Source organism: Engystomops pustulosus, chromosome 4 (assembly GCF_040894005.1).
Source record: "Engystomops pustulosus chromosome 4, aEngPut4.maternal, whole genome shotgun sequence".
In the NCBI taxonomy this organism is placed as follows: Eukaryota; Metazoa; Chordata; class Amphibia; order Anura; family Leptodactylidae; genus Engystomops; species Engystomops pustulosus.
This window is the reverse complement of record NC_092414.1, coordinates 164,644,085-164,669,146: the sequence shown is the minus strand read 5'-3', so window position 1 is coordinate 164,669,146 and position 25,062 is coordinate 164,644,085. Positions and strand designations below refer to the sequence as shown.

The window sequence follows — 25,062 nt, the reverse complement described above, 5'->3', positions numbered from 1 at the left end:
TCCTTCCATGCCAAAAGTCATATATAAAAATTAGGCTAAAGTGCCTCACAGGACATTAGCAGAGTACCTCATGGCTCAACAGCAATAACACCATCTGCTACACTTCCAGTGCCTTCACTTATCTTTCCCCCTTCACCTATATCACTCCTGGGTCCAGTGAGATGGGGAGCCAGAACCCTGAGGTGCTCTGCCAAAAGCACTTCAGTCTAATTTGCATAATTCAAAAGCAACGTTTTGGCATTGAAGGAACAGGTGAACAATAAAAACAAAGGCATGGGTTACATGTGTGGGCACAGTCTTACATAACATAGCTGTTAGTCCAGGTAGCTAAATTGCGGTGACATATTCCCTTTCGCTCTGTATTTTCTACACTCTGTAATGAGGAGCTAATGTTGTTTAACAGCTTTTCACATGGAGGCGTATACTGTAATACAAATGTATTAAAATTATTCAACATGTGCTACTTCTATCCATTTTGAAAGTGCAAATTCTCATTATAATGTGGCTTTCAGAGGACACAAAATTGTATTTTTTCTGTTCCCTGAAAGGGATTTAATGATATTATTTTTTGCCATATTCTGCCACCCAGAACCACTTTTCTATATTTACTTCCACGTAGCTGTGTGGTTGTACATTCGCAGAGCTGTGGTTGTAGTTTTTTAATATAATGCTTTTGTGAGAGGGTACTGTGTGTGATATATAGGATAAATATATGTAGATATAATATTATGGGCATTTTTATATGCATTTTCATACTTTGAAAATGTTTTTATATACAGCCATTAGATTGCTAATACAATGGACTGCAAGCAGTCTATGTTAAAATCTTTAAAGAATAACTGTAAAGTTTATAAAGTTTTTCCTATAGATTTAATACCAATATTTATTACCATATTGCAGCTGTATCTCAGGTAATTCTCTTTTTTCTGCCTCCTTCAGCATTTCTACCTTCTGTCCTGCATTTAAAGGGAACCTGTCACTAGGGACCTCATTTTCACTATAGACAGGTTGCAGAAGCTTATTACACCTGCAGTGCACATCTGCCTTTCTGCCTTTTCTAAGCATTTGCATTACAATATAATTGTGTGTTATAACTTACTCTAGCATCCTGACAAAATCCTGGGGTAGTCACAGGGGCTGGACTTTGGTTTGCATGCATTTCAAAAAACAACATGTGCCTTGTCTGTGTTACTCACTCCTCAGAGCTTGGCCCCACCTTTGTGCTCCTGTCTAGCTCCACCTTCTGCTTCTTCCCAGAGGTCACAGCCTGGTCAACCTGACATCAGTAGGGGGGGGGACAGAGCTGTACAGGAGCACAAAGATGGAGGCAGCCTGCAGCTTAGACAAGTCACATGTTGTTTTTTGAAATGCATCCAAACCAAAGTCCAGCCCCTGTGACTACCCCAGGATTTTGTCTGGGTGCAAGAGTAAGTTATAAGACAATTATATTGTAATGCAAATGCTTAGAAAAGGCAGAAAGGCAGATGTGCACTGCTGGTGTCATGGGCTTTTACAATCTGTCTTTAGTGAAAAATGAGGTCCCTGGTGACAGGTTCCCTTTAAGAATAGTCCATAGAGTGAAACTCTGTGGACTGGAGGGTCAAGAAATGCACCCTCGCCCTGCAACAGCGCAGTTTTAAAAATCTATTGTGCACAGAATATCATCCATAAGCCTGCTCTGCAAACCACCTATACCGCTCAATAAGACTATAGTCTGGTGAGTGAAGAGAATGGGGTAGGATTACCATAGCAGACTGATACACAGATTGAATACTATTTACTTCTGTCTGTGCTATGTCTTCTCCGTTCTCTATAATCCACCCCTCCCCCACACTGAGGGATGAGGGAAGTGTGATAGCATGTGCTGAACAGCCTGGCTGACACATACATCTTAGCAGGTAGTGTATAGTAGTAATAGTGCTGTAATAGATTACAGATCTATCTATGTGCTTAGAATCATATGCAAGTGTGCATTATAATCTGTGTGTATAGGTCACTGTAACAGTTATGCATGTTAGTATGTGAGGATATAAAACTGACATTGAATTTACAGGAGCAGCAGATGACATAAAGTGAGTTAACGCATTTAATCATGAAAAAAAATGGGTATTTCCATCTATTCACTTACACTACACTCACTCATGTTATTCAGTGCTACATTTTTATATGTTTGGTCAAGATCACATTTGTGTTGTTCAGCAGTAACATTGAGAAGATGATTAAGCCTAAGGGTCAGTTTCCTGGGCTGGGCTGCTAGTGATAATAAATGAAAGGAGAGCTCAGCATTATGGAAAGTGAGAAAAAACAGCTCTTGCCTCAGTGCCCTTAGATAATGTCACAACCAGGAAGTACCTGTCCACTTCAGCAAAAGATGGAGAGTAATCAGCATTATATAGTTATTGTTGGAATTATTGTCAAAGGCTCTCTTTAGCCATGCTAAGCTAATTTTGGCCAGGTACTAACTTTGGAGATATGCTTGAAGATTCCCAAACCCCATGGCAACCATACAGTTCTCCAGAAGTAAGTTAACCATCAGTTCTTGAAGTCAGTGTTTTGTGGTATGTAAATAAGCAAGTATAAGCAAAGGTTGTCCCGAAGGGCGTAAATACAGCGGTAACAGCCATTGCAGCTGCTATAGGGCCCCGTGTGTCAGGCCCAGCAGGGCGCTGATAGTGGCTAACCCTCTCTGCACATCACCATCCTCCTATATTATTTTACTAAAAAGTTAAACAGAATCTGTTCTCTTAGCTGCCCTGAGTAATTTGAGGATACCCAGTCTGCAGAGAACACTTTGAGAAGCTCAGCCTCTGCTTCATGGAGTTGTCGTGGCATATAGAAGAGGGCTCACAGAACGGAAATAACCAGATCATAGCCCTAAATACTGTTGTGTGTAAGGAGCCTAAGGGAAAGGGGGCCCCATTTAGAAGTCTGCTATGGGGCCCAACCTCTCCTAGTTACGCCCCTTTCAAAATTGTCAGGAATGGATTGAGAAACAGAAAAATAATTTATGTTGTTGTCTTTGTCTCTAAAAGTTCCCCAGGTTTCAGTGTATTCCAGTATCCCTATTTTGCCCCCTTTTTTAAAGCAGTGATTGGGGGCCTAAAATAACATGTTTTCATGGTGCCCCATACAAAGCAGGGTGTTCAGTGTTTTAATATCCATGGGGTGGGCAATGTTATGCCTGCCTCATGCACTACAGGTTAGGTTTGGAAGAACTTCTTATCCTAACTATTTAACCCAACTGTGGCCCTTAAGGGTTTGTCATGGTTCTGTATGCTAGTCTGACCGACTGCAGGGTGCAAATGTTTGCTATGGCAACCTGTAGGCCTAACAGTGGAATCCGTGTCTGCCATATTTGCATTGTACTGTATAACTTGCTGCTGGCATTAAAAATACAATACAACTTTATTTTTGGGAAATTGCTTTTCAGTGATCAAAGTATCACAGCCAAACAACTGTATAAAAATTGATGAGTATCAAAATTAAGCAAAACAAATAAACATCTTTTATTATAACTTTCAAAAGTCAACAAATAACCCCAAACTATACAAATTTCTACTATTTCTACTAACACAAACTAAAGTAACTTAAAATTATTAAAAACAATTAAAAAATAGCTGTTTTTTATATATCCCCCATAAAAAATATGTGAAACCCCAAAATGGTCCAAATAAAATCTACAGCTTATCCTACTTTATAAAAAATGACCCCTCACAAAGCTCCTTCAATGGAAAAAGAAATAAGTTAACGATACTTAACACTGGGAGAGATTTTTTTTATTGTTTGAAGAAACTTAATTTGTAAAATGTAAAAAAAAAGTGAGTGTTCAATGTTAATTAAGTTTATTACTTTCCAAAACAAGTGGATCCAACATATTAAAAAATAAATAACAATTACTGAGTTCTATGCATTTTTACATTGTGAGTCAGACAAATGCAGCGCTAAATGCCGATGTATGTGTCCGATTGTAATTCTTTATGTATTGTACATAGGCTGCAGGTGTTCATTCGTCCTTTTCTTACACATTTGCTATTCTGCTTTGTCCCTATGAAAACTGCATAGAACATTAAATAGGAAACCGCAGCCTAGTTATAACACAATAAGCCTGTCTTATGTGTCTAGTTTATAGTCCTGAAGCTCGTCCCCTAACACGAAGACTTGAGTAACATTTTATTATTCTCCGTCTCATTTGAAGCCACAATGGGACTTATTAATCCACTCGGTTGAAAGATGACCTATTAAAAACCCACCCGTAGAGCCATCTTGTTATGTCCATAAAACAATTACCGTGCTGAAGAACGGCACCGAGTGATCATAGTGATACTTCTCCTTGTCTGCCACAACGAGGTAGTGAGCTGCATTAATTAAGATGCGCTTCAGATTCATCAAGGAATGGAGCAACCTGAGAGAGAAAGAGGAGAACATGCACAGAGCTGACATGCAGAAAGACGCAGCCAAATACAGATTGGGGTTAGAACAAAGCAACAAGTAGATGTGCCATCATCTGTAATGAAGTTTAGGAAAGAGAAAGATTCTTAAAGATTCAAGACTATGAATAAGACCACCTATTCTGTGCCTACCTGTCACGTATATTGGTTCACACAATTGTTTTGAATGGTTGTTTAGTTGCGTGCAAGTGGTAGAACCCAACCCCCATCACTTATCAACACATTTTTTCTTTTGCCTTCATATCTATGCTAAACATTAGTCCATAAAACAAAAGAAAACCCTACAGATTCTTAAAATAGTTCTAGGGAAAACACAACAGGAAGAGTGGATAATGTAGTTTTTCTAAGTGTCCCCAGCCAGGTGATGCTCGTGGAAAAAGGATAGGTTATAGGAAATCTACCAACAAAATGAAGCATGATAAACCAGGGGCACTCACTCAATACATCCAGGCACTGAGACCACAGTAATTTTCTTATATTTGTTATCCATGGTCTCCTTCCTTCTAAAATAAAAATTTAAAATTATGCTGAGGCTAAGGGGCTTGGATGGGTGTTTCCAGAGCCCCTTGGTGCTGCTGTGTCACAGGCTGTTACAATGAGCAGAACATGTCTCACCCTTCCCCAGTTCTCTTCCTCCTCTCTCTGTCCGTGTTATCTAGCAGCAGCAGGAAGTGTATGGAGAGGAGAGATCTGCTCTGCTCATTGTAACAACCAGTGAAAAGACATCACTGAGGGGCTCTAGAAACACCCACTAAAGGCCCTCAGACTCATTAGCATGATTTTAAATGTTCATATTAGAAGGGAGGATGCCAAGAATATCAAATACTAATATTATTACTACGGTCACTGTGCCTGGATCCATGAGTAGGTGTCTCTGATTTATCATGATGGAGTTTGATGGTAGATTTTCTTTAATTCTACCTGTTCAATCTCTGGGATAATAAGCTGCCCCCAGAGGCCACTGCCATTGAGAACACATGCATGTTTGGTTAATAAAAATGTATGGGCATCTGTAAAGATTAATAGTTGAACTGTTACTTTTATAAAATTCTACTATCTTTAGTGGATTTTTTCTAAGAGACACTGAGGTTGCATACAAAAGCCATCATAGTGTTCATTGCCAGTTGGCCAAATGATTATGGAAGTCAATTCTTCATTGAAACAAACCATGTCCCCATGGTCTCCTATTCTTTGTTATTATCATTTTATTCTTGTCATTCAGTTCATATGAAATAACCTTAAAGGGCATCTACCACCACCACGAAGGACTGTATGCAAAAGAGCCAGAGGGGCTCCAGGCTCCATAGGTGTTAATGGAGCGTTGTGCCCCTCAGGTTCATTTGCATAAGGGACTGATCTGGCAAGCTCTATGCAGCGCTGCGTAATCTGCATGCGCTGTACAAATAAAGGAATTATTATTATTATTAGTCCTTCATCCTGGTGGTAGATGTCCTTTACAGAAACTTGATTAAAAAAAGGCAGTTCCAACTGGACTATATGCTGATGGACCTTTGGAATTTCTGCTACTGTGGTGGACCAATACAAAATCTGTTGTCTAAGGCTACAATTTATTTGCTTGTTTTCGATTTATGATCTTTACAAATGATCACATTTGAATCACAATCCTTGGACATTCATTTTCTATACTAGAGTTCACACTGGTAGATAAAACATTCACGTGCGATCTAGTGTCTAGAATACATGATTCGGCCATTTTGGTGGCTCCTTACCGTACACCATAGTCAATAACCACAGCTTCCTTTGCTGTGCCAGTGATGGCATCATGATGCTGGAACAGGCCAAGGTTGCGTCTGGCATCAGTTAACAAAGCATAATCTGAGAGTGGATATTTGCTTTCCAGGCCAGCTCTTCTAGCATGATTGATGGCCAGACTGTACAGGATTTCTGCCCCTCTGAAAATGTACACAACAATATATACATTCATTCTGCAGATCTTAAATAACATTTTAGAAAAATAGTTAATATGTGACAATAACAATATTATATTATTTCCACATTCCTATTTATATATTCTTTGGTTGAATAGCGAGCCAAAAGGTCTAATTATACTTTATTTGGTCTGCAAGAACCAAATAAGCACAAAAAGTTACCGTATATATTTGTGTATAATACAAATTTTTTTAGCACAAAAAATGTGCTTAATAAACCTCACCTGGGCTTATACACGAGTCAATACTAAAAAACCAAAATAAACTTAATACTCACCCTCCGGCGATACTCACTCACCCCCAAGGCTGTATACTAAATGGGGCTGGGCGTATAATACAAGGGGGTGGATGTATACTACAGGGGGCTGGCAGGCTGTATACTAGATCTCGCTGGCTGCATACTACAAGGAGCTTGCTGGCTGTATACTATATGGGGCTGGCTGTATACTACATGGGGCTGGCTGTATACTATGGGGGGCTGGCTGTATACTATGGGGGGCTGGCTGTATACTACAGGGGGCTGGCTGTATACTAAATGGGGCTGGGTGTATACTACAAGAGGCTGGCAGTATACTACAGGGGGCTGGCTGTATACTACATGGGGCTGGCTGCATACTACATGGGGCTGGCTGTATACTACAGGGGGCTGGCTGTATACTACAGGGGGCTGGCTGTATAGTACATTGGGCTGGCTCTATACTACATGGGGCTGGCTCTATACTACATGGGGGCTGGCTGATGTATACTACATGGGGCTGGCTGATGTATACTACATGGGGCTGAGGTTTTCCAGTTTTTGGTGGTAAAATTACGGGTCTCGAGTTATACTCAGGTCAGCTATACTCGACTATATACAGTATACCTTATGTGTCTGGTCATCCAATACAAGCTCAATTTTATTTAAAATCCATCATAATAGCTGTTGTTACCTGGTTAATGCGGTTGGTGTCTTCACAGGTTCACAGGCTGTAACACTGTGCTGTAGCATCACAGACTATTATGCTGCCCCCCTGCTTCTTCAGCACTTCCCCCTCCCTCTGACTGAGATTATAGCAGGCAGAGGGATGGGGGAAATGCTGAGGAAGCAGGGGTGGGGGGACAGGGTAACAGCCTGTGAAGCTACAGCATGGGGTCTCTGGTAACTTCTCCCAGAGGCCTTCTGGCTCATTAGAAAAATATTATAAGTTGATATTAGAAGAAAGGATGCCATGAATAACAAATATAAGAAGATTACCACTGTCAATGTACCTGGATCTATGAGTAAGTGTCACTGGTTTATCCAGGCTTGATTTTGATGGTAGATTTCCTTAAGCAATATTTACATATAATAGCAATGAACAATCAATCTTCTGGCAGTAAGTACTTATAACATACAGAGACTTAGGGCTCATTCACACATACTTTTTTATATCAGTATGCTATCAGTGATCGAATACTGGCCCTTTATTTTCTCTGTTTGTTCAGATTTGCACAACACTGTTGACAATAGAAGGCTATGGGTGATAACATTTGTGTGAAGCCAGTTTTTTTCACCAATGATACTGTGGGGCCAAGTGTTTTTCTGTCCAATTTTCTTTTTTGTTTTGCAGATGTGATAATAAAAAAAATGGAACAATGGACGAGAAATAAAATGGACATGGATATGGATCGCTATGCTGTCCTTGAAAATCTTGAAAAAAGCTTTAAGTTTAAAGGGGCTGTCAGCCATGTGAACAATTCTAAAAGCCACTTGAAAAAAAACAACAAAAAAACACAGAATGTGCTTAAACGAAAGGCTGTTTTTCCATGTTCAATGAATTTTATAAAACACACAGAAACGTTATTTCCATGGTCGGTGTATGTCCTTCCAAGTTAAATATTATGAAGTAATTAGAAATTATAAATAATTATAAAGGTCACTTAGCACCTATATCTTTTATGAAACTTCCTAGTCTCTTGCTAATCCCATACTTCTGAGTTGTTAGAACATGAGCAGCAGGGGCCAGATATATATCCCCCCTAGGCGTTTATGGCGCCCGGACTTCGTATAGTAAGCACAACGAGTGCTCACTGTACCGTGCTGTGGCCACAAAAAAGATAGCGCATGCTCTATCTTAAGCCCTAAGAACGGCCGTGCAGTTTTATTTTCTCTATGCGCGCTCAACGTGTGCCTGCTTGGGCACGGACGGGCTCGGGTTCGCGTATTTCTTATGTTATAAAATAGGAAATATTGACCATGACCAGACAACCCCTTTAACCTGCATGGATTTAAAATGAACTATGTAATGGCCCTTTATTTGCAGGAAAATCTGCTGCGTCGGACACATATGTGAACAATTTATAAATACAAGTGCAAGCAGTTTAGACACTTTTTTCGGCAGGCAAAAAACTGGCACAAACGCTTTAATAAATCTGCACCATAAAATGTAGGGAAAAAAATACCAAAATACTATTGGGCTATTGAGGTATAAGGACCTGTGCATGGTTTATTCAGACGTTAATCTACAAGACAAATATTTTTCAGAGAGTTATGGATTTAGGGGTCAGAATTTAGAAAAATTTTACAAGACAATGGGCCGAGGATTTAAGACTGGTGCAATGTGTGCCAGTCTCAATGTTCCCGGCGGTCAACATGACAAAATTACTAATAGGTTTCAACTTCTTCTGGCACAGCACTCTACAACCGGTGCCATAATTTTGGCACAGATTACAGCTGATTTGGTTGGCCATGGCATCACTGCACTTTCTTGGCTTGTTCCACTTAACCTCCATATCTATTTTTTTTTAGGTGGCACCAAAAAGACACAAATTCTCTATTTTCATTGAATTCATTCATTCATGGTAACTTTCTCATGCCTTGTACATAAAAATCACTTGTGCACCAGCCCCAATGTCATCAACAACCAATAATGTATCATGAAGCTCAGAAGGTGAAAACTTTCTGCATGTGGTACTGTACTTCTGCACTAGTTGATTTAATCCCATATATTGAAATAATGGGAATGGGAATATTTATCATGTAAAACTGTTCCAGAATTCTGGTGGGAGTCTCACTAGAATTAGTAGATAGTCGGTGTTAGATTTATAACACTTTGCGTGTTTCTTTCCAACTGTCTATAAAAAGGAGTGTGGCTATGAGCTGACAAAGAATGTACCAAATTGCTAATGGCGACATCTATTTGTGTTGGTATATTATGTATATAGCTAAGAGAAAATAAAAGTCGCTACAACATGGATGGGACTGGAAGCTTCGGAGAATGGACAGCCATTGAAGGAGCTTTGGACGTTGTCCGTTCTTCAACGAATCTTCTTTGAATTCTTCAAAATCAGAAACCCCTTTAAGTTACGATTCAAGCAAAAACATTAAACACTTCAGTGACTGCAATTGTCAAAACGGACTTAGCAAAGGATAAGTGATATGTATATGGCTGACATTCCAGTTCCAAGGGAATGTCCAATATTAAAGACAAGGTGTTTTTTTCCCATTAAACATTTCAACTTGTATTCTATGAGTAATTATAATAGTACAACCATTCTACATGTCTATGTACCTACCGTATGTGAGACTCCAGTACTCTGTCCATACTCTTATAGAAAGGTCTTGATGTATAGTATCCCGTCCAATAGTGATCCTCTCGGTCAGCATAAGAGAAGAAGTCCCCAGTGAGCACAGGAAAGTCAGGAGGTTTCATACCTGGGGTTACTCCTGTCTTCTTATATAGTGTGTCAAAATAATCTGACAAAGTTCCAAACTGAGCCTGCAGAGGGAGTCAGACTTATAAGTATGGAAACAATCAGACCAGGACACATTTCTCAATAAGATACTGTAGTCAGACAGATAGAGACTCAAATATCCCAGATCTGGCAGGACAGTCCTGGAATTTGTATCCGTGTTCTCAAGGCTTTGTACTGTAAGAGGATGTACTGAGGAGGATCATTACTGTGTTGAGAAGCACTAATAGGGAGGTATTAAAAGGGTATCCGTCTATACGGTGAGATGGGGGACATCCTTGCTGTTCATTAAAGGAAACCTACCACTTGTAGTGGCAGGTTTCCGATGGCAATATCGGGCACCAGCCTGCCTGCGCCGGCTACAACGTTTAAAAAGTGTTTTAAACCGCGATACCGCGGTTTAAAACACTAACTAAAATAAGCTCCGGCACCAGCTCACCCTGAGCTGGTGCCCGATATTGCCATCGGAAACCTGCCACTTCAAGTGGTAGGTTTCCTTTAAAGCCATTTTTAATGTAACAGGGAACTAAGAAGGTATTATGAATGGGTAAGGATAATATAACTCGGTGCCATGGTCATACACTATGACAGTGATACCTAAAAGGCAACATTCCAGTGTGTTCCACAAAGGAGGGCACGGCGCCAATATACCCAATATAAAAGACCCTGGATAAAATACTACCGTATATATTTTATGTGTTTCTTATTTCTCTGTGTACAAAACAAAAACATGGCACCTGGCTGCTAGATTTGACTCTTTGAAACTTCACTAGCTGGTAGCCATGTGTTAAGATAAGATAAGCCATAAGATAAGTTATTTGAATAGCCAATTATAAGCTATTGTTTGAATGTAAGTTAACTAACCATGCTTATAATTTAAGAAGTTACACTCGCTGCTGGAGGACTTGTAAATAAAGGGTCTGCACCCAACCACAATTGGGAAGTATGCTGAGTTCTACACCTGTCTGTTTAGTTCCGTTATTCCTCTGTTGCGGCCTCATTCACCTACTGCAGTGACAAGATCCTCTGTGTGGCAGACCTTATCTGCTTCAACAGGGCTCACACAGAAGACTTGGCCGGAAAATGCAGTGGTGTGGCCTAATGAAAGTGGTACAATACGCTTGGTGCAATGCTAGAGTAGTCCCTCTTTATTGTTTTTAGAATATTTGGGAGGAATAGTGACTTTATGTACAGCTGCATTTTACTTGGAGACATACCCCTTATTAAAGGGAAAATGTCAGCAGCTTGGTCATAGAAAGCTGCAGACAGTGTTAGGTATTGTACCTGGAGATCTGTGTAACCACCTTTGTGTATGCTGTTAGTAGTGACAGGACTGTGAATTCTGAAGTTATAATCCACATCTGCAGCCCTTACAAAGGCTCTGGGAGGGTCTTTCAGCCTGAAGAGCTTTCTACTCTCAGCAGCACCTCCCTTCTGAGTAGCAGCTGTACTATTATTTTAGTTGGATAATTACAGCAGTCATTCAAAGCAGAGAGGATGGGCTGTGGAACAGTTCATTGCAAAGAGAAGAATGTTCTTCAGGCTCAAAGATCCAGCCAGAGCACTAGAATGAGCTGCAAACCTGCAATAAAAATTCACTTTTCACAGTCCAGCTGCTACATACTACACATATAAAAGTATGGTTACACTGATCTCCAGAGCCTGTATCTAGCAAGGTCTGAAATTCAATATGGTGAAAATTGATGACGGATTCCCTTTAAGTGCTGATACTTGCTTTACAAAGTAACACGAGGCAGAAAAGAACAGGACAACTGAAAACAGACCAAAGAGCCCTTTATAATCCCATTTGCCTTATTGAACATTGTTTAACAACTAGATCCACTTTAAACACTCTGTATTTATGCACCCTTACTTTCACATGGAGCTCTGGGTGGGAATTCATGTAGTCAAAGAGCTTCTGGTAGTTTAAAAACTGGGCGTCCCATTCTTGCATTTTATCATATCGGAAGTCATCACCTAAGGGCACAAGGACCACCTTACTGCGGTAGAGTTTGGATTTCTTCCTATACTGATCCAGAAGAATGTTTGCGCTGTAATGATAAAAGGGTTGTGGAATTAGGGGGTCATCAATAAATACCAGTGCAGAAGAAACAAGAAGAGTGGTGTTAGTCTTTTCTTTAAAGGGGACCTACCACCACGATTCTACCTCTAAAGGTAGAACGGGTGGTAGGTGGATGAATGGGACGTAAGGATAGCCCTTTTTGGGCTAATCCTTACGTCCCGGCTATCCTTTTGTAAACTTTAATCAGTTGATATGTTAATTTAATTAAGCGGCTACTGGAGTGGAGTAGCCGGACATGAGGCTACTAGTCGCGGCTACTCCACGCCCCAGTAGCCTTGTTCCGCCGCCTACCATGTAATCTTCGGCGCGCAGCACCTCGTAGCTGCGCGCCCTCGTCCGAGCAGCCGGCGTCTGCGCATGCGCAGTAGCGGCGGCCTCGGAGCTACGGCCGCGCACCCGTAGGCCTGCGTCCTGCGCATGCGCAGAACGCAGGATATTCGCACAAGGTTACCCGGTAGGCGGAGGAACAAGGCTACTGGGGCATGGAGTAGCCGCGACTAGTAGCCTCATGTCCGGCTACTCCACGCCCCAGTAGCCGCTTAATTAAATTAACATATCAACTGATTAAAGTTTACAAAAGGATAGCCGGGACGTAAGGATTAGCCCAAAAAGGGCTATCCTTACGTCCCATTCATCCACCTACCATCCGTTCTACCTTTATAGGTAGAATCGTGGTGGTAGGTCCCTTTTAATAACTGTGCAAAATAAGAACTGCTGTAGTTGACACTAAAGGTTATATTTAGACGTGGCATAATATCTGCAGATTAGTGGAAAATAACAGTACTATAAACGTGGACAACTTTGTTAAAAAAATAGCAAACAAATGTTTTACGTGGAAAAATTTTCAAACCTAAAAAATGCTATTAAAAACAGGATTTTGATAATTTTTCTGAATGTACAGTAATAGCTAAAAATTACATGCCCACTGTTTTAACATCTTTTGAGTACCCGCTCTTGTTGCTGTTGGCGATCATTAAATGAATTTTGCATAACTTTACTTTATTATTATTTTTACCTTATTTTGTATGTAAGCCTCAACTTAGGAGTGAGTTTTAACTGCAAATGTATGTTTTATTCAATTTTTTGTATTATTTCTGTTAGTCACAAAGTTACATTAAGACGGAGACGTCTGTTAACAGCTAATTAAGACAAATTAAATTGTGAGGTTGTTTGAAATCAAAGATATATAAGACACACTTGTTATTAAAGTTTTGTATTCTTGAGTTTTTATAGATTATGTGGTGCACATAACTTTTTGTTGGAATCATGTTTTAAAACACTAATATGAATGTTTTAGCATTTTATGGCTTTGTTACTTAATAAAGATAAATGAACCATAAAATACACTATGATATAAAATTGTCAGAATTTGCCTGTCTATGAGTAATAACTGACATACTGATAAATGTGCCAGGTGTTTCCTTCTAGAAAATAGATACTGTACATTGGCAGGTTAGTTGTATTTATTTTTTTTGTATTGTATTTTTATTTTTGTAATGTAAGTTTTTACATTGCAATAAAATAAGTCTGAGTACCAAAATGTAAAAAAGACAAAGGCCCACATTTACCAAAAACAGAACATGTACAGTTTGCACCTCTACAGCAGCCGTATGCTAGCTACCGTTTGTATGGCCAGCTTACGGCCGCCATATATGTCTGTGTGCATAAGGCCATAACATGTATGTATAATTGAAATAACATACAAATAGAATTAAAATATAAACTTTTATGGCATTTTGCCTATTGAAACAAATGTTCTATTTTGTGGACCGTCTTTTTATTACAACTGCATTGTATCATTGCACTGCCTAAAAAATATATTGGCAACAGGGTGTGACTATTCCTCTTGTAAAAGGAGTTTTTTCTCTACACTATCTGAAACAATGTTATATGGAGTGCAATTATTTAATAAAATATCAAGAGAGATTAGAGGTCTTCTTTAAAGGTAGTCTACCAACTCCACCAAGCAATATGATGGTAGTAGCCAAGGCAGGAATAGCAGGATACGACCAGGGTGCACCAATTGCCCCATCAGAATACTGCATAATGGACAGAAATAATAAAGGTTTGTTGGACATCACTGTTCATTTCCCTAAAACATGCTGTCAACAAATCAGAATGCTTGGTGCAGATGGAAGACCACTAATCTCTCTTGACATTTTAGTAAACAACTGCACTCCATATAACGGCTATATATATATTCATTATATATATATATATATATATATATATATATATATATATATATATATATATTAATAACTATTCAGTCAATCAAGTTCTGGCAATGCACAAAAAGCATTTAAATATGGCCAAAAAGTTTAGTGATCTTTACAACAGACAAAGGAATCTCTCTCAGGTTTTAGCCTCTGTTACCCCTGGTGGGCAAAACTGTATTTCTGGATGGTAAAAAAAAAAACATGAAATCTTATCTAATCTTATAGTTAAATGGATCCATCAAGATCCATTACAAAATAATTCATAAAAATAATTCACAACGTCAATGAAAACAGAACCATTGCTGCCAGTATGAACGAAGCCTTACAGAGAATTGAGCACTTATTCTGTACGCACAAGACTTATCAAAACCTCAGTGTGGTACCTGCTTTTTATTTCAGTAAAAAAAATGCCACGCTCTCCATTCTCCACCCGTAACATGGATAGATCTTACCATTCATGGACAGATAACTTACCGTTCGGCTACATTGGCCTCAGTGATTGCTCTTGGCGGTGTCTTCCAAGGGCAATTAATTCTTCCTCCTGGCAAGCGTCTGAAATCAAACTGGCAGCATATTTTAGGATCAGGACCACACGTGTGAGGCACATCATAGCTGTAAAAGGGCATCATGTGGCAAAAGATATCAGTTCCAGAATCTGGATCTAAGAATTAGAGAAAAAGAAAAATAACACATTACAATCCCTCCTGATGTCCCGCGCTGCCATCACTCCGGTCCGTGCCCCATGTAAATAAACAGGGGCATGGAAGCCGCGCTGCATTCAGCTTGCGGCTGGCCGAGGTGGCCAGGGTGTGAAGCATGGCTTCTGGCCCCTGTTTGTTTACATGGGGCATGGACTGGAGTGATTGCAGCACGGGACGCCGGGAGAGACCGTGGAGGTAAGTAAATGTTTATTTTTTCTAACCAGCCACCAATAGGTTTTTAATGCTGTCGGACAACCCCTTTAACCCCTTCACGCTCCGTGACGGATATATCCGCCACGGAGCTATGAAGGGTGTATGAAGAAGGCTCACGGGCTGAGCCTTCTTCATACAGAGATGGGCTTTGCTGCATATCGCAGCAAAGACCCATCGCTATCACCCGCGGTCGGTGCTTGCACCGATCGCGGGTGTTAACCTTTTCTTTGCCGCCGGCAAAGTCGCCGGCGGCACTTTAAATTTGGCGGCGCATGGGCGCCGCCATCTTACCTCCGATCGCCGCTCCCCCGAACGTCATCGGGGGGCGGCGATCGGTTGCCATGGTAACCTCGGGTCTTCGTTTGACCCGAGGATACATGGCTTCTGCATATTCATTACAATGAGCCTGTGGCTCATTGTAATGTATAGTGAGCAGAAATGCCATATACTGCAATACAGTAGTATTGCAGTATATGGCAGGAGCAATCAGACCATCTAGGGTTAATTTACACTAGATGGTCTAAGAAATAGTGGAAAAAAAAAGAAAAAAAAAAGTTTAAAAAATGTAAAAAAATAATAAAATATTAAAAGTTCAAATCACCCCCCTTTCCCTAGAACTGATATAAAATATAATAAATAGTAAAAATCACAGACACATTAGGTATCGCCGCGTCCCAAAATGCCCGATCTATCAAAATATAAAAACGGTTATTGACGGCGGTGACCTCCGGAACGGCAAATGGCGCCCAAATGTCCAAAACGCGACTTTTACACCTTTTTAGATGACATAAAAAATGTAATAAAAAATGATCCAAATGTCGCACAGTCCTCAAAATGGTAGCAATGAGAACGTCGGCTCATTTCGCAAAAAATGACCCCTCACACAGCTCCATGCGCCAAAGTATGAAAAAGTTATTAGCGTCAGAAGATGGCAAAAAAATTTTTTCCTTTTTTGTACACATTCGTTTAATTTTTGAAAATGTATTAAAACGCAATAAAACCTATATAAATTTGGTATCACCGCGATTGTACCGAACCAAAGAATAAAGTAGAGTTGTTATTTGGAGCGCAGAGTGAAAGTCGTAAAAACTGAGCCCACAAGAACATGACGCACATGCAGTTTTTTTCAATTTTTCCACATTTGGAATTTTTTTGCGGCTTCCCACTACATGGCATGGAATAATAAATAACATCATGGGAAAGTAAAATTTGTTACGCACAAAATAAGCCCTCACACAGCTCTGTACACGGAAAAATGAAAAAGTTATGGATTTTTGAAGATGGAGAGCGAGAAATTAGCAAAAATACCCTGCGTCCTTAAGGGGTTAACTACTCTTCCTTGGACTATTAGACTAATATCGAACCACCAAAGTTTCAAACATGCACTTAAATCCATCTCTTTATTGAAGCCTATCACACCCACTAACTTCATGAAATGTCTACTCTCTCTTTACTAACCCTTCACGTGTCCTCCTCTCATCTGTTATGCGACAAACACCAGATACCTAGCTCAAGGCTTCTCCGCAGTCACTTTCACCTTGGACTTTGTATCAATGGTTCAAGCAGCAGCATTTTTATTTATGACATTATTTTATACTGTTCCCTTATTAAGAATGGCTGGACCATTATACAAGCTCTTCTACCTCTTGAGTCCACCCTCATCCTCGTAGAATGTAAGCTCTTCCCAAAAAATACCTGTTATATCTGCAGCAGAAGGGTTTACTATATTATTATATATTTATAGATAACTACAGTTATCTGGAAAGGAGAGGATCCTGCCTGTGAGGGCTCACAATGTACCATATTTTTCGGACTATAAGGCGCAACGGATTATAAGGCGCACCATCAATAAATGCTTGTTAAAACGTCTAGGTTTATATATAAGACGCACCGGATTATAAGAAGCACCTGATTATAAGGATGAATGACCAGCAGGTGGTAGACCTGTGCACAATTCAAGGTAGCTGTTGTCTGTAAGTACGGTTCATATATAAGGCGCACTGGACTATAAGGCGCACCTTTGATTTCTGAGAAAATCAAAGGATTTTTTGTGCGCCTTATAGTCAGAAAAATACGGTATATGAGAATGTGGGAGAGTATGGGGGATGCATGCGAGAAATCCTGGAGAAGGTTGTGAGACGAGCGGATGGCATTAGAGTGAGACAGAAGTTCCTATGAGGACTGGAGATTACATGGATGGATTGGCTTATTAGTTCAGAGATATATGGAGGGGACAGGATATGGACTATATAACTGTCTAAATTTACAGCATAACACAGCTGAGAACTCAATCCGGAAGTTGTGCCCGTGATTTTTTTCAACCTTATTTTTCCATAATACTTTGATACTCAATAGCTGAGTGCCCGCTGTTCCTGTGAATTCACCAGAGCTGGGATAATTTAAGTTTACTGGAATACCCCCTTAAAAATATTCTTAAAAGAAATCTACCACCAGGATCAAGGAATGTAAACCAAGCACACGGACATACTGGTGAATGACCCCTCTGCCAGAATGAACTCTTCTTTTAGCTTCTTATTCCCTTTGTTTTTACAAAAAAATGGGCTTTTAAAATTATGCGAATGACCCACAGACTCAATTAATAGCTATGATGTCCAGAGCCCCTCAGGCACATTTACATAATTTTTAAAGCCGTTTTTGTAAAGACAAGGACATAAGAAGCTAAAAGAAGAGTGAATAATTTTAGAGGGAGCACACACCAGCATGCAAGTGTTCTTAGTTTACAATCCTTGATCCTGCTGGTAGATTTCCTTTAAAATCCTATACTAAATAATACTAAGCGAAACATGCATCCTTTTTATTGTGAATGTGGCCTCTATTATGCACTTCTACAGTCATACAGTCCGACAGCTCATCTGCTGAGTACATTGCTATTCTCCAGACTCGCATGCTTAGTATTAGTGCCAAGAAAACGGATGGCGGTTTCTTACCCCAGGTCTGTCTCCACATAAACTCCAGGCTCCGAGTGGCTGCAAAATGCTTTTTAATAGAATAATGCACCCGCTGGATCAGCATGCTGGTTAGATTAGAGCGCTTTAAAAGGTATGGCATGGTGGAGCTGTGTCCGAAAGGATCCACTGCCCATCCTGACCTTGGAATAACACCTAAAATATTGATAGTTGAATGAGCATAAAATAAGAATTGTTTTAAATAAAATATGTAAAGTAATGAATTGCAAATACAAAATTATATATTAAAGGCATGCATATCAATATATTCAGCAATCAATGGTAAGGGGGCTGCCTTACAAGGTAAGGCGTGGTTTTCCGTATCCCATCTAGGAAAACCTATTTGCATATTTTCCACAATCCTCTAGTTTAGAATAAATGGCTATAAATCTCCACATGCCTACAAGGCCTTAATTGGCAAAACTTTTCATGAGGAGAACATTTATACCCTGACCCTATTCAAACGTCTCTCACTCAGCTAAACCACTTCCCTATTCTTTACTGAAGAGATACAAATCAAAACAGTGCCGTCTACAGTTGGGGATCTGTTCCTTCTGGAATAGATATACTGGTTTGGCTTTAATCATCCCACATTGTGTCATTAGGCTTCCTAAAAGTCATGGTTGATGGCAAGAGGTTTGGTTTTCCTTGTCCTATTTAGGAAAACTTATTTAAATATTTGCTATATTCAGATATGGTTTTCTAGTGATCTAATGAATTGTACAGCACTCAATTCTTCATGCTTCAATGGATGCTTCAATGGATTTTAATTGGTTGGTACACAGCATTAGTAGTTATTAGTTACAGTGATGGTGATAAAAGAATATCTATACAAGCAGTCCCCGGGTTACATACAAGATAGGGTCTGTAGGTTTGTTCTTAAGTTGAATTTATATGTAAGTTGGAACTGTATATTTTATCATTGTAATCCCAGCCAGAACCTTTTTGGTCTCTGTGACAATTGGATTTTAAAAATGTTGGGTTGTCATAAGAATCAGGATGAACACTAAAGCTTCATTACAGACACCTGTGATAACTGTTACAGCTGATTATTGTAACCTAGGGCTAAAGTACAATAAATTACCAATAGTGGCCCAGTTATTCTGCAGTGTCACGTCTATCTATGTGACACATGGGAATGGATATAATCATTGAAGCCAAGTTAATGCTGGTCCTTTGATGGACATACAGGTAAATATTAGTTATATTAGTTTGTTTTGCCAAAATTCCTTTAATTACGCCTAATTTTCAATGACATAAAAGTTTAAAGCAAATTTTTTGGGACAGCATAAAGAAATTCATTTGTGTTCTTACCTATGTTTTTCTTAAGCCACTGATGGCCTTCTATCATTTGGTCGATCATAGCAAAGTAGTGAGTATTGGCCTCATCAGGCATCACCCAGCCACCGGTTGTCATCTCCAGCTGCCCATTATTGACTAACCTAATGGAAACAGACACCTAGATCATAAGAACTGATGACAGAAGAAGTCATGAAGAAATATATATGCAATACAACCCCTTCTTTCTATAAAACCCATAAAACAGTGGGTGGAACGCATCTTAAGCCTTGTTCTTTCAGTTGTTGTCTGGAGGACATTATCTTGGGCCATGATTCTGGACAGTATTTTGCATCAGTATGTGTAAACTGTAGTTAGAAATGGGGTCTAAACAGAGAAGACGTACAAATCTTTCCATTAATCTTTTTCTCTGTAGGATCCACTCCTTGTTTTGGCTTACAATTACTGAGGCAAAATACTGGCAAGTATACTGTCATAAGTAGGCAATAGGAAATATAGTAGAGATCATCCCGTTTGTTACCTGCGGACTGCAGCCCTCTTCTGGGAGTTGATGTTGTCCCACCACTTTGAAAAGAAGGAGATCTCTGACCAGATGAACCTCCGACGAGGATCTTCTTGCAGCTTCACTACCATGTTGTTCAGAATATGCTGAGTTTGGTCATAGTAATATTTATCAAAGGTTTTTATCCAACCTATCATGCAAAAAGTACGACAGAGGTGAACATTTACAATCACCATGAAGCTCCTCATGAAGCAAGTGCTAAGGTACTTGGCACAGTACATGTAAACATTATCTCATTTATATATATATATTTGCTGTGAGGATGAATATAACTTCTTGTTCTATTTATTGTAAGTTTCTATTGAGCTGAAGAATAGAATTTATGTGCAGCATTTTACAGTGGCAGCAAAGTAGATGAAACCTTATGATAAAACATAATAAATATACACCACTGTTGGGTGATACAGGAGGCATTGTGTACTGTATCAATACAAGGCACAGAATAGAGATAATCGAAGCATTTCAATGAAGTTATTTCTAAAAAGGCGTGAGTGTCCTGCTCTTGTTCTCCTGAAAGTAGGAGAATCTGTTTTGAAAACAGAGGTGACTACATGGTTCTGTGCTGATCTGGTTGCTGCAGATGAGTAAAACTACCTGCATATGGGTGACTTTGTCAGCTAGAGCAGGACTCTGGCTCCTTAGCCATCATGATGTCAACACAGGCCTTGTTAGGTCTTTCAGCATAAGAGATTGGGTTAGCTCCCTCCCTACTCTCCATAGGAATCTTTTGTTATGTGTGAGTGGAGGACACAACTTAAGCTCAACCTACTGGCCAAGAGTGGGAAATATTAAAAATGTGTAAAGCAATAACCCTCCTTTTCACAAAAATCAGTAAATTAATAATAAACAACTCACAAACTCATAGTAACATATAAATATATACATATATATATATATTCTTCTAACACCGCTTATCCACACATTGAGAAAAATATCTCCACAGAATTATTGTGGAAATTGAGAAATGAAGCTTTTAAAATTTAAAATCCAACAGTGACATAAAAATCGATAGAGATAAATTAGCCATTTAGTACATTTTTGTCCTGCTGTAAATGTTTTGCTGCCATAGAAAAATGTATCTTACTGCAGTTAAATCGGAATTCACTGGTTTCCTAACTTGTCTGTTTTAGTAATTATGTGTAGTTCTACTATAAGAATTTGGGAGTATATTGATTTGACCCCATTGCATATAGCCTGTGCGTGCCTCCTTGTATATAGCCAGCAGCATCGTTGTATATAGCCTGTGGCTGCCCCTCAGTATATAGCCAGTGCCTGCCCCTCAGTATATAGCCAGTACCTGCCCCCCAGTATATAGCCAGTGCCTGCCCCCCAGTATATAGCCAGTACCTGCCCCCTTATATATTGCCAGCAGCTCCCTAGTATAAAGCACAGACTGCCCCCTCGTTTATAGCCAGTGCTTTCCCCCCAGTATATAGCCAGTGCCTGCCCCCTTGTATATAGCCAGCAGCCCCCTGCCCAGCCTAAAAAATCCCCAAAAACTCTGTACTCACCTTTCCGATGCCCCCGGCAGGTCCTCTTCTGTCCTCAGCTCTGGCTCCATGTTCGGGTCCCCGCGCGGTGCTGTTGCATACATCATGACGTCAGCCGCTTGCTGACATCATAGTTTGTGCTGATGGTGGTGCCCTCATTATGTCGGCAAGCAGCTGACATAATAGTGTCTGCAATGAGTGCACAGGGACCCAAAGATGGAGCCGGAGCTTCAGCAGGCAAAAAGGACCTGCAAGGGGCTTCAGAAAGGTGAGTACAGAGGGTTTTTTTCATAGACTCGAGTATAAGCCGAGTTAGCTCATACTAGAGTATATACAATATATTTGTATATGTCCCTTTTGCTTTGTAAAGCGCTAATATGATTACACTATATAAATAAAAATTATTATTATTATATACTTTTCAGAATTTATTACTCTGTCACTTGCATAATTAGCAGCCCGGAGCAACGGACATCTTGTCCCTGAGTCTCGGACTCTGTTTTCTAGGTGATCCCAGCATGTCAAGCTTAGAGAACACAAGCGCCTGGGTCAAGATGAGGAGGAGTGTAGGTAAGTATTTGTACCATGTGACTGTGGTAATCTTCTTATATTTGTTATCCATGGTCTCCTTCCTTCTAAAATCAACTAAAAGGGCTCTGGTGGGTGTTGCCAGAGCCCATTAGTGATGTAACCTCACAAGCTGTTAAAAGAGCAGTTCTTTCTTCTGCTGCTTCTAGATTACAAAGGGAGAGGGAGGAGGGAAAGAGTAGACTTGATCAGCTCTCTGCTCATTGTAACAGAGTTTGAATCTGCAGCACTGGTCAATGATCTCAGCAATAGTCTCTACTAATGCCCCCCGAGTCCTTCAAACTCATTAACATAATTGTAAAAGTTGTTTTTAGAAGGAGGCCCTGGATAACAAATACAAGTAGATTACCAGTGTCATGGTGTTTGGATCTATTAGTAAGTGTCCCTGGTTTATCATGCTTGATGTTGATATTTCCACTTTGGAGAAGCATCATAGTGATTCACATACATACAACCTATACCTTTCTCTGCTTTCTTCTAATGTCAATGCTCCTTTAACATTTCCATATGCACGAGAAGGTCTACCATGTCAGCTAGGACGCTTTCTATGCCATTTGCTTTTCTTGTTCGTGATAGAATTAACTAGCCTCAAAATGTGAAATTAATTTGTCCTACTTGAATAGATACAGAAAAGGGCAGAATGAGGGTGCAGCCATTTGTCTTATTCTTAGCGTGTAAAGCCTCCTTTGTTTGTGTCTACAAAGAGAAACATGAAATATGTGTATTCTGTTTGCTGTAAACCACATGTTGTCTCTCCCTATGGAAGCTTTTTCCCTTTGTACTAATAACAGCATCTCCTCTCCACTGAATGATAGAAATCCTGAATCATCTCTTCATACATTGTGCTGTATGCCTCACTTAGATAAAAGGTATAAAGCTGCCAAATAAAAGAAATTGGTCTTCTAAAGATAGGTTAGTAAAAGCCTAGAAAATAACAAACGCTATAGACCTGTTAAGCTGACAGTACACATTGTAATTATTGCCCCATAGTTTAATAATTGCAGCATTCCCGCCCAGATATACACTGGACTCAATAATCATCACAAATGGGGCCATAATAACATGCTACAACAATCCTCTGAGAAAACACAAGACACATGGAAAACTGCAGCTGCTTAAGTATGGAGCTTAATCCAGATGACCTATTCGTAGGCACTGCATAGACGGGCTGTGACACATGGACGTGCTCTGTGGCTTCTTTATGTCATAAAATTGGTGAGTACTTACTTACACATCCATTTCATAGGTATGAAAGAGTCAAAAGAAAACTATGCAACACATCTGTCAAATATGAACATTATTCATCAAAGAGGTAAAAAATGATCCCACTTTGCAAGGCCATGATCGAGAGATTGTCAAATGGTCATAGGATAGGTGATCAATAGAATATATTGACTGGGGTCAGCTCAAGCAAGTTTTGCTTTTACTTCACAGGTAAGATACATCACATGGGCAGTTTGCAGCTTAATCCTATTTACATGAATGGGGTTGGGGCAATACCAAGGACGGCTGCTGTACAATATTCAGCGCTGTACTTGGTAAGCAGTGAAAAGGTGGTAACATTCATTCCAGCAGTCTCTTCAAATAGTTGATCAAGTGCCAGGTAAAAAATTCCCGCAGATACTATTGATCACCTATCCCAGGGATAAATGATCAACATTCAAATCTTGGAATAGCCCTTTAAATAGAAAAGGGTTTCATGATGATTGCACTCTAGCTTTATATAAAGTTGTTTCAGGTATGAAGCGTTTGGTTGCGAGAGCCATCTCCCGGCTCATAGACCAACAAAATGTCACTAGCACAGTAGGCATTCTTGTTTCTATGACAAAAAGAGATAGAATTTGTCAGGAGAAAAGGCTTTGAGCTACCAATAATGCAGGAGTGCAAATGTATTCTTTACACTGAAAATGAATTGCAAATCAGCACTATATATATACCACCTCCCTCTGGTGGAACCTGCTAAACATAGTGGAAAAGGTTAAGCAACTAAACAAACTAAACATAACTCATACTGAAAGATCTACAACCACTGGTTTGGTCTTTGTTATTGCTGTGTAGTGGTACAGGCAGGGCTGGATTATAGGAAGGGCTCAAGGAGCACGCACCCCGGGGCCCCCACCACTTTACAGCAGCTAGGCTAACATGTAAGTAGGAGAAATTTTAGAATATGCATGATAATTAAGAATAGTAATATGTACCACTGTCTAAGCTACATTAATGGGGGCCCCACCAGATTCTACGCCCAGGGGCCTCCACCTACCTTAATCCGACCCTGGCTACAGGAGACAAATGCTGGAGCATTTGATTTAGCAGTTATCACCAATCCACAGGGGCGTAACTTAAGGGGGTGCAGAGGTTGAGGTCACACTCGGGCCCAAGAGGTTTAGGGGGCCCTTATGGTGTTACTTTCCCATATGAGAAGACTATTACTATAAATACATTATAGTCGGGGGCCTGGCACAGTCTTTGCACTGGGGCCCATCAGCTTCTAGTTACGCCACTGCCAATCCAGGGGATAGTGGAAAAACCAATATTACAGTAACCTTTTCCAGAAGAGAGCTAAGTCAAAATAGGACACTTAAGCAAAATTAGGTTTATTGTTTAATATACTGAGCAAAAAATAGTATCCAATTGTAAGAGTGCCACATTAATTCTAATAATGCTGTAGTATGATGTTGTGGGAACTGATTGAAAGGACTACCCCAGGACCTGGACAATATCTGTTGACAGAAATAAAACTTCTGAATTAAGAGAACATTGTAAGGAGAATGTCAAGTTATAGGCTAAAAATGATGGGAAATTGGGCTAACATTGAGGCAAAGGTTTAAAACAC

General features: G+C 39.9%; 1 protein-coding gene across 2 annotated transcripts in view; it reads right to left on the bottom strand.

Moving 5' to 3' along the window:
* The window catches only part of MAN2A2 (mannosidase alpha class 2A member 2), an 85,000-nt gene that overhangs the window by 18,769 nt on the left and 41,169 nt on the right, over positions 1-25,062 (bottom strand). For both annotated transcript variants that reach the window (XM_072148420.1, XM_072148421.1), the window contains exons 5-12: positions 20,110-20,281; positions 19,605-19,732; positions 18,273-18,446; positions 14,885-15,071; positions 11,982-12,159; positions 9,932-10,134; positions 6,179-6,361; positions 4,288-4,402 (exon numbers count right to left, since the gene is read on the bottom strand). In XM_072148420.1, the coding sequence (XP_072004521.1) occupies positions 4,288-4,402; positions 6,179-6,361; positions 9,932-10,134; positions 11,982-12,159; positions 14,885-15,071; positions 18,273-18,446; positions 19,605-19,732; positions 20,110-20,281 (1,340 nt within the window). The remainder of the gene's footprint in view (positions 1-4,287; positions 4,403-6,178; positions 6,362-9,931; positions 10,135-11,981; positions 12,160-14,884; positions 15,072-18,272; positions 18,447-19,604; positions 19,733-20,109; positions 20,282-25,062) is intronic.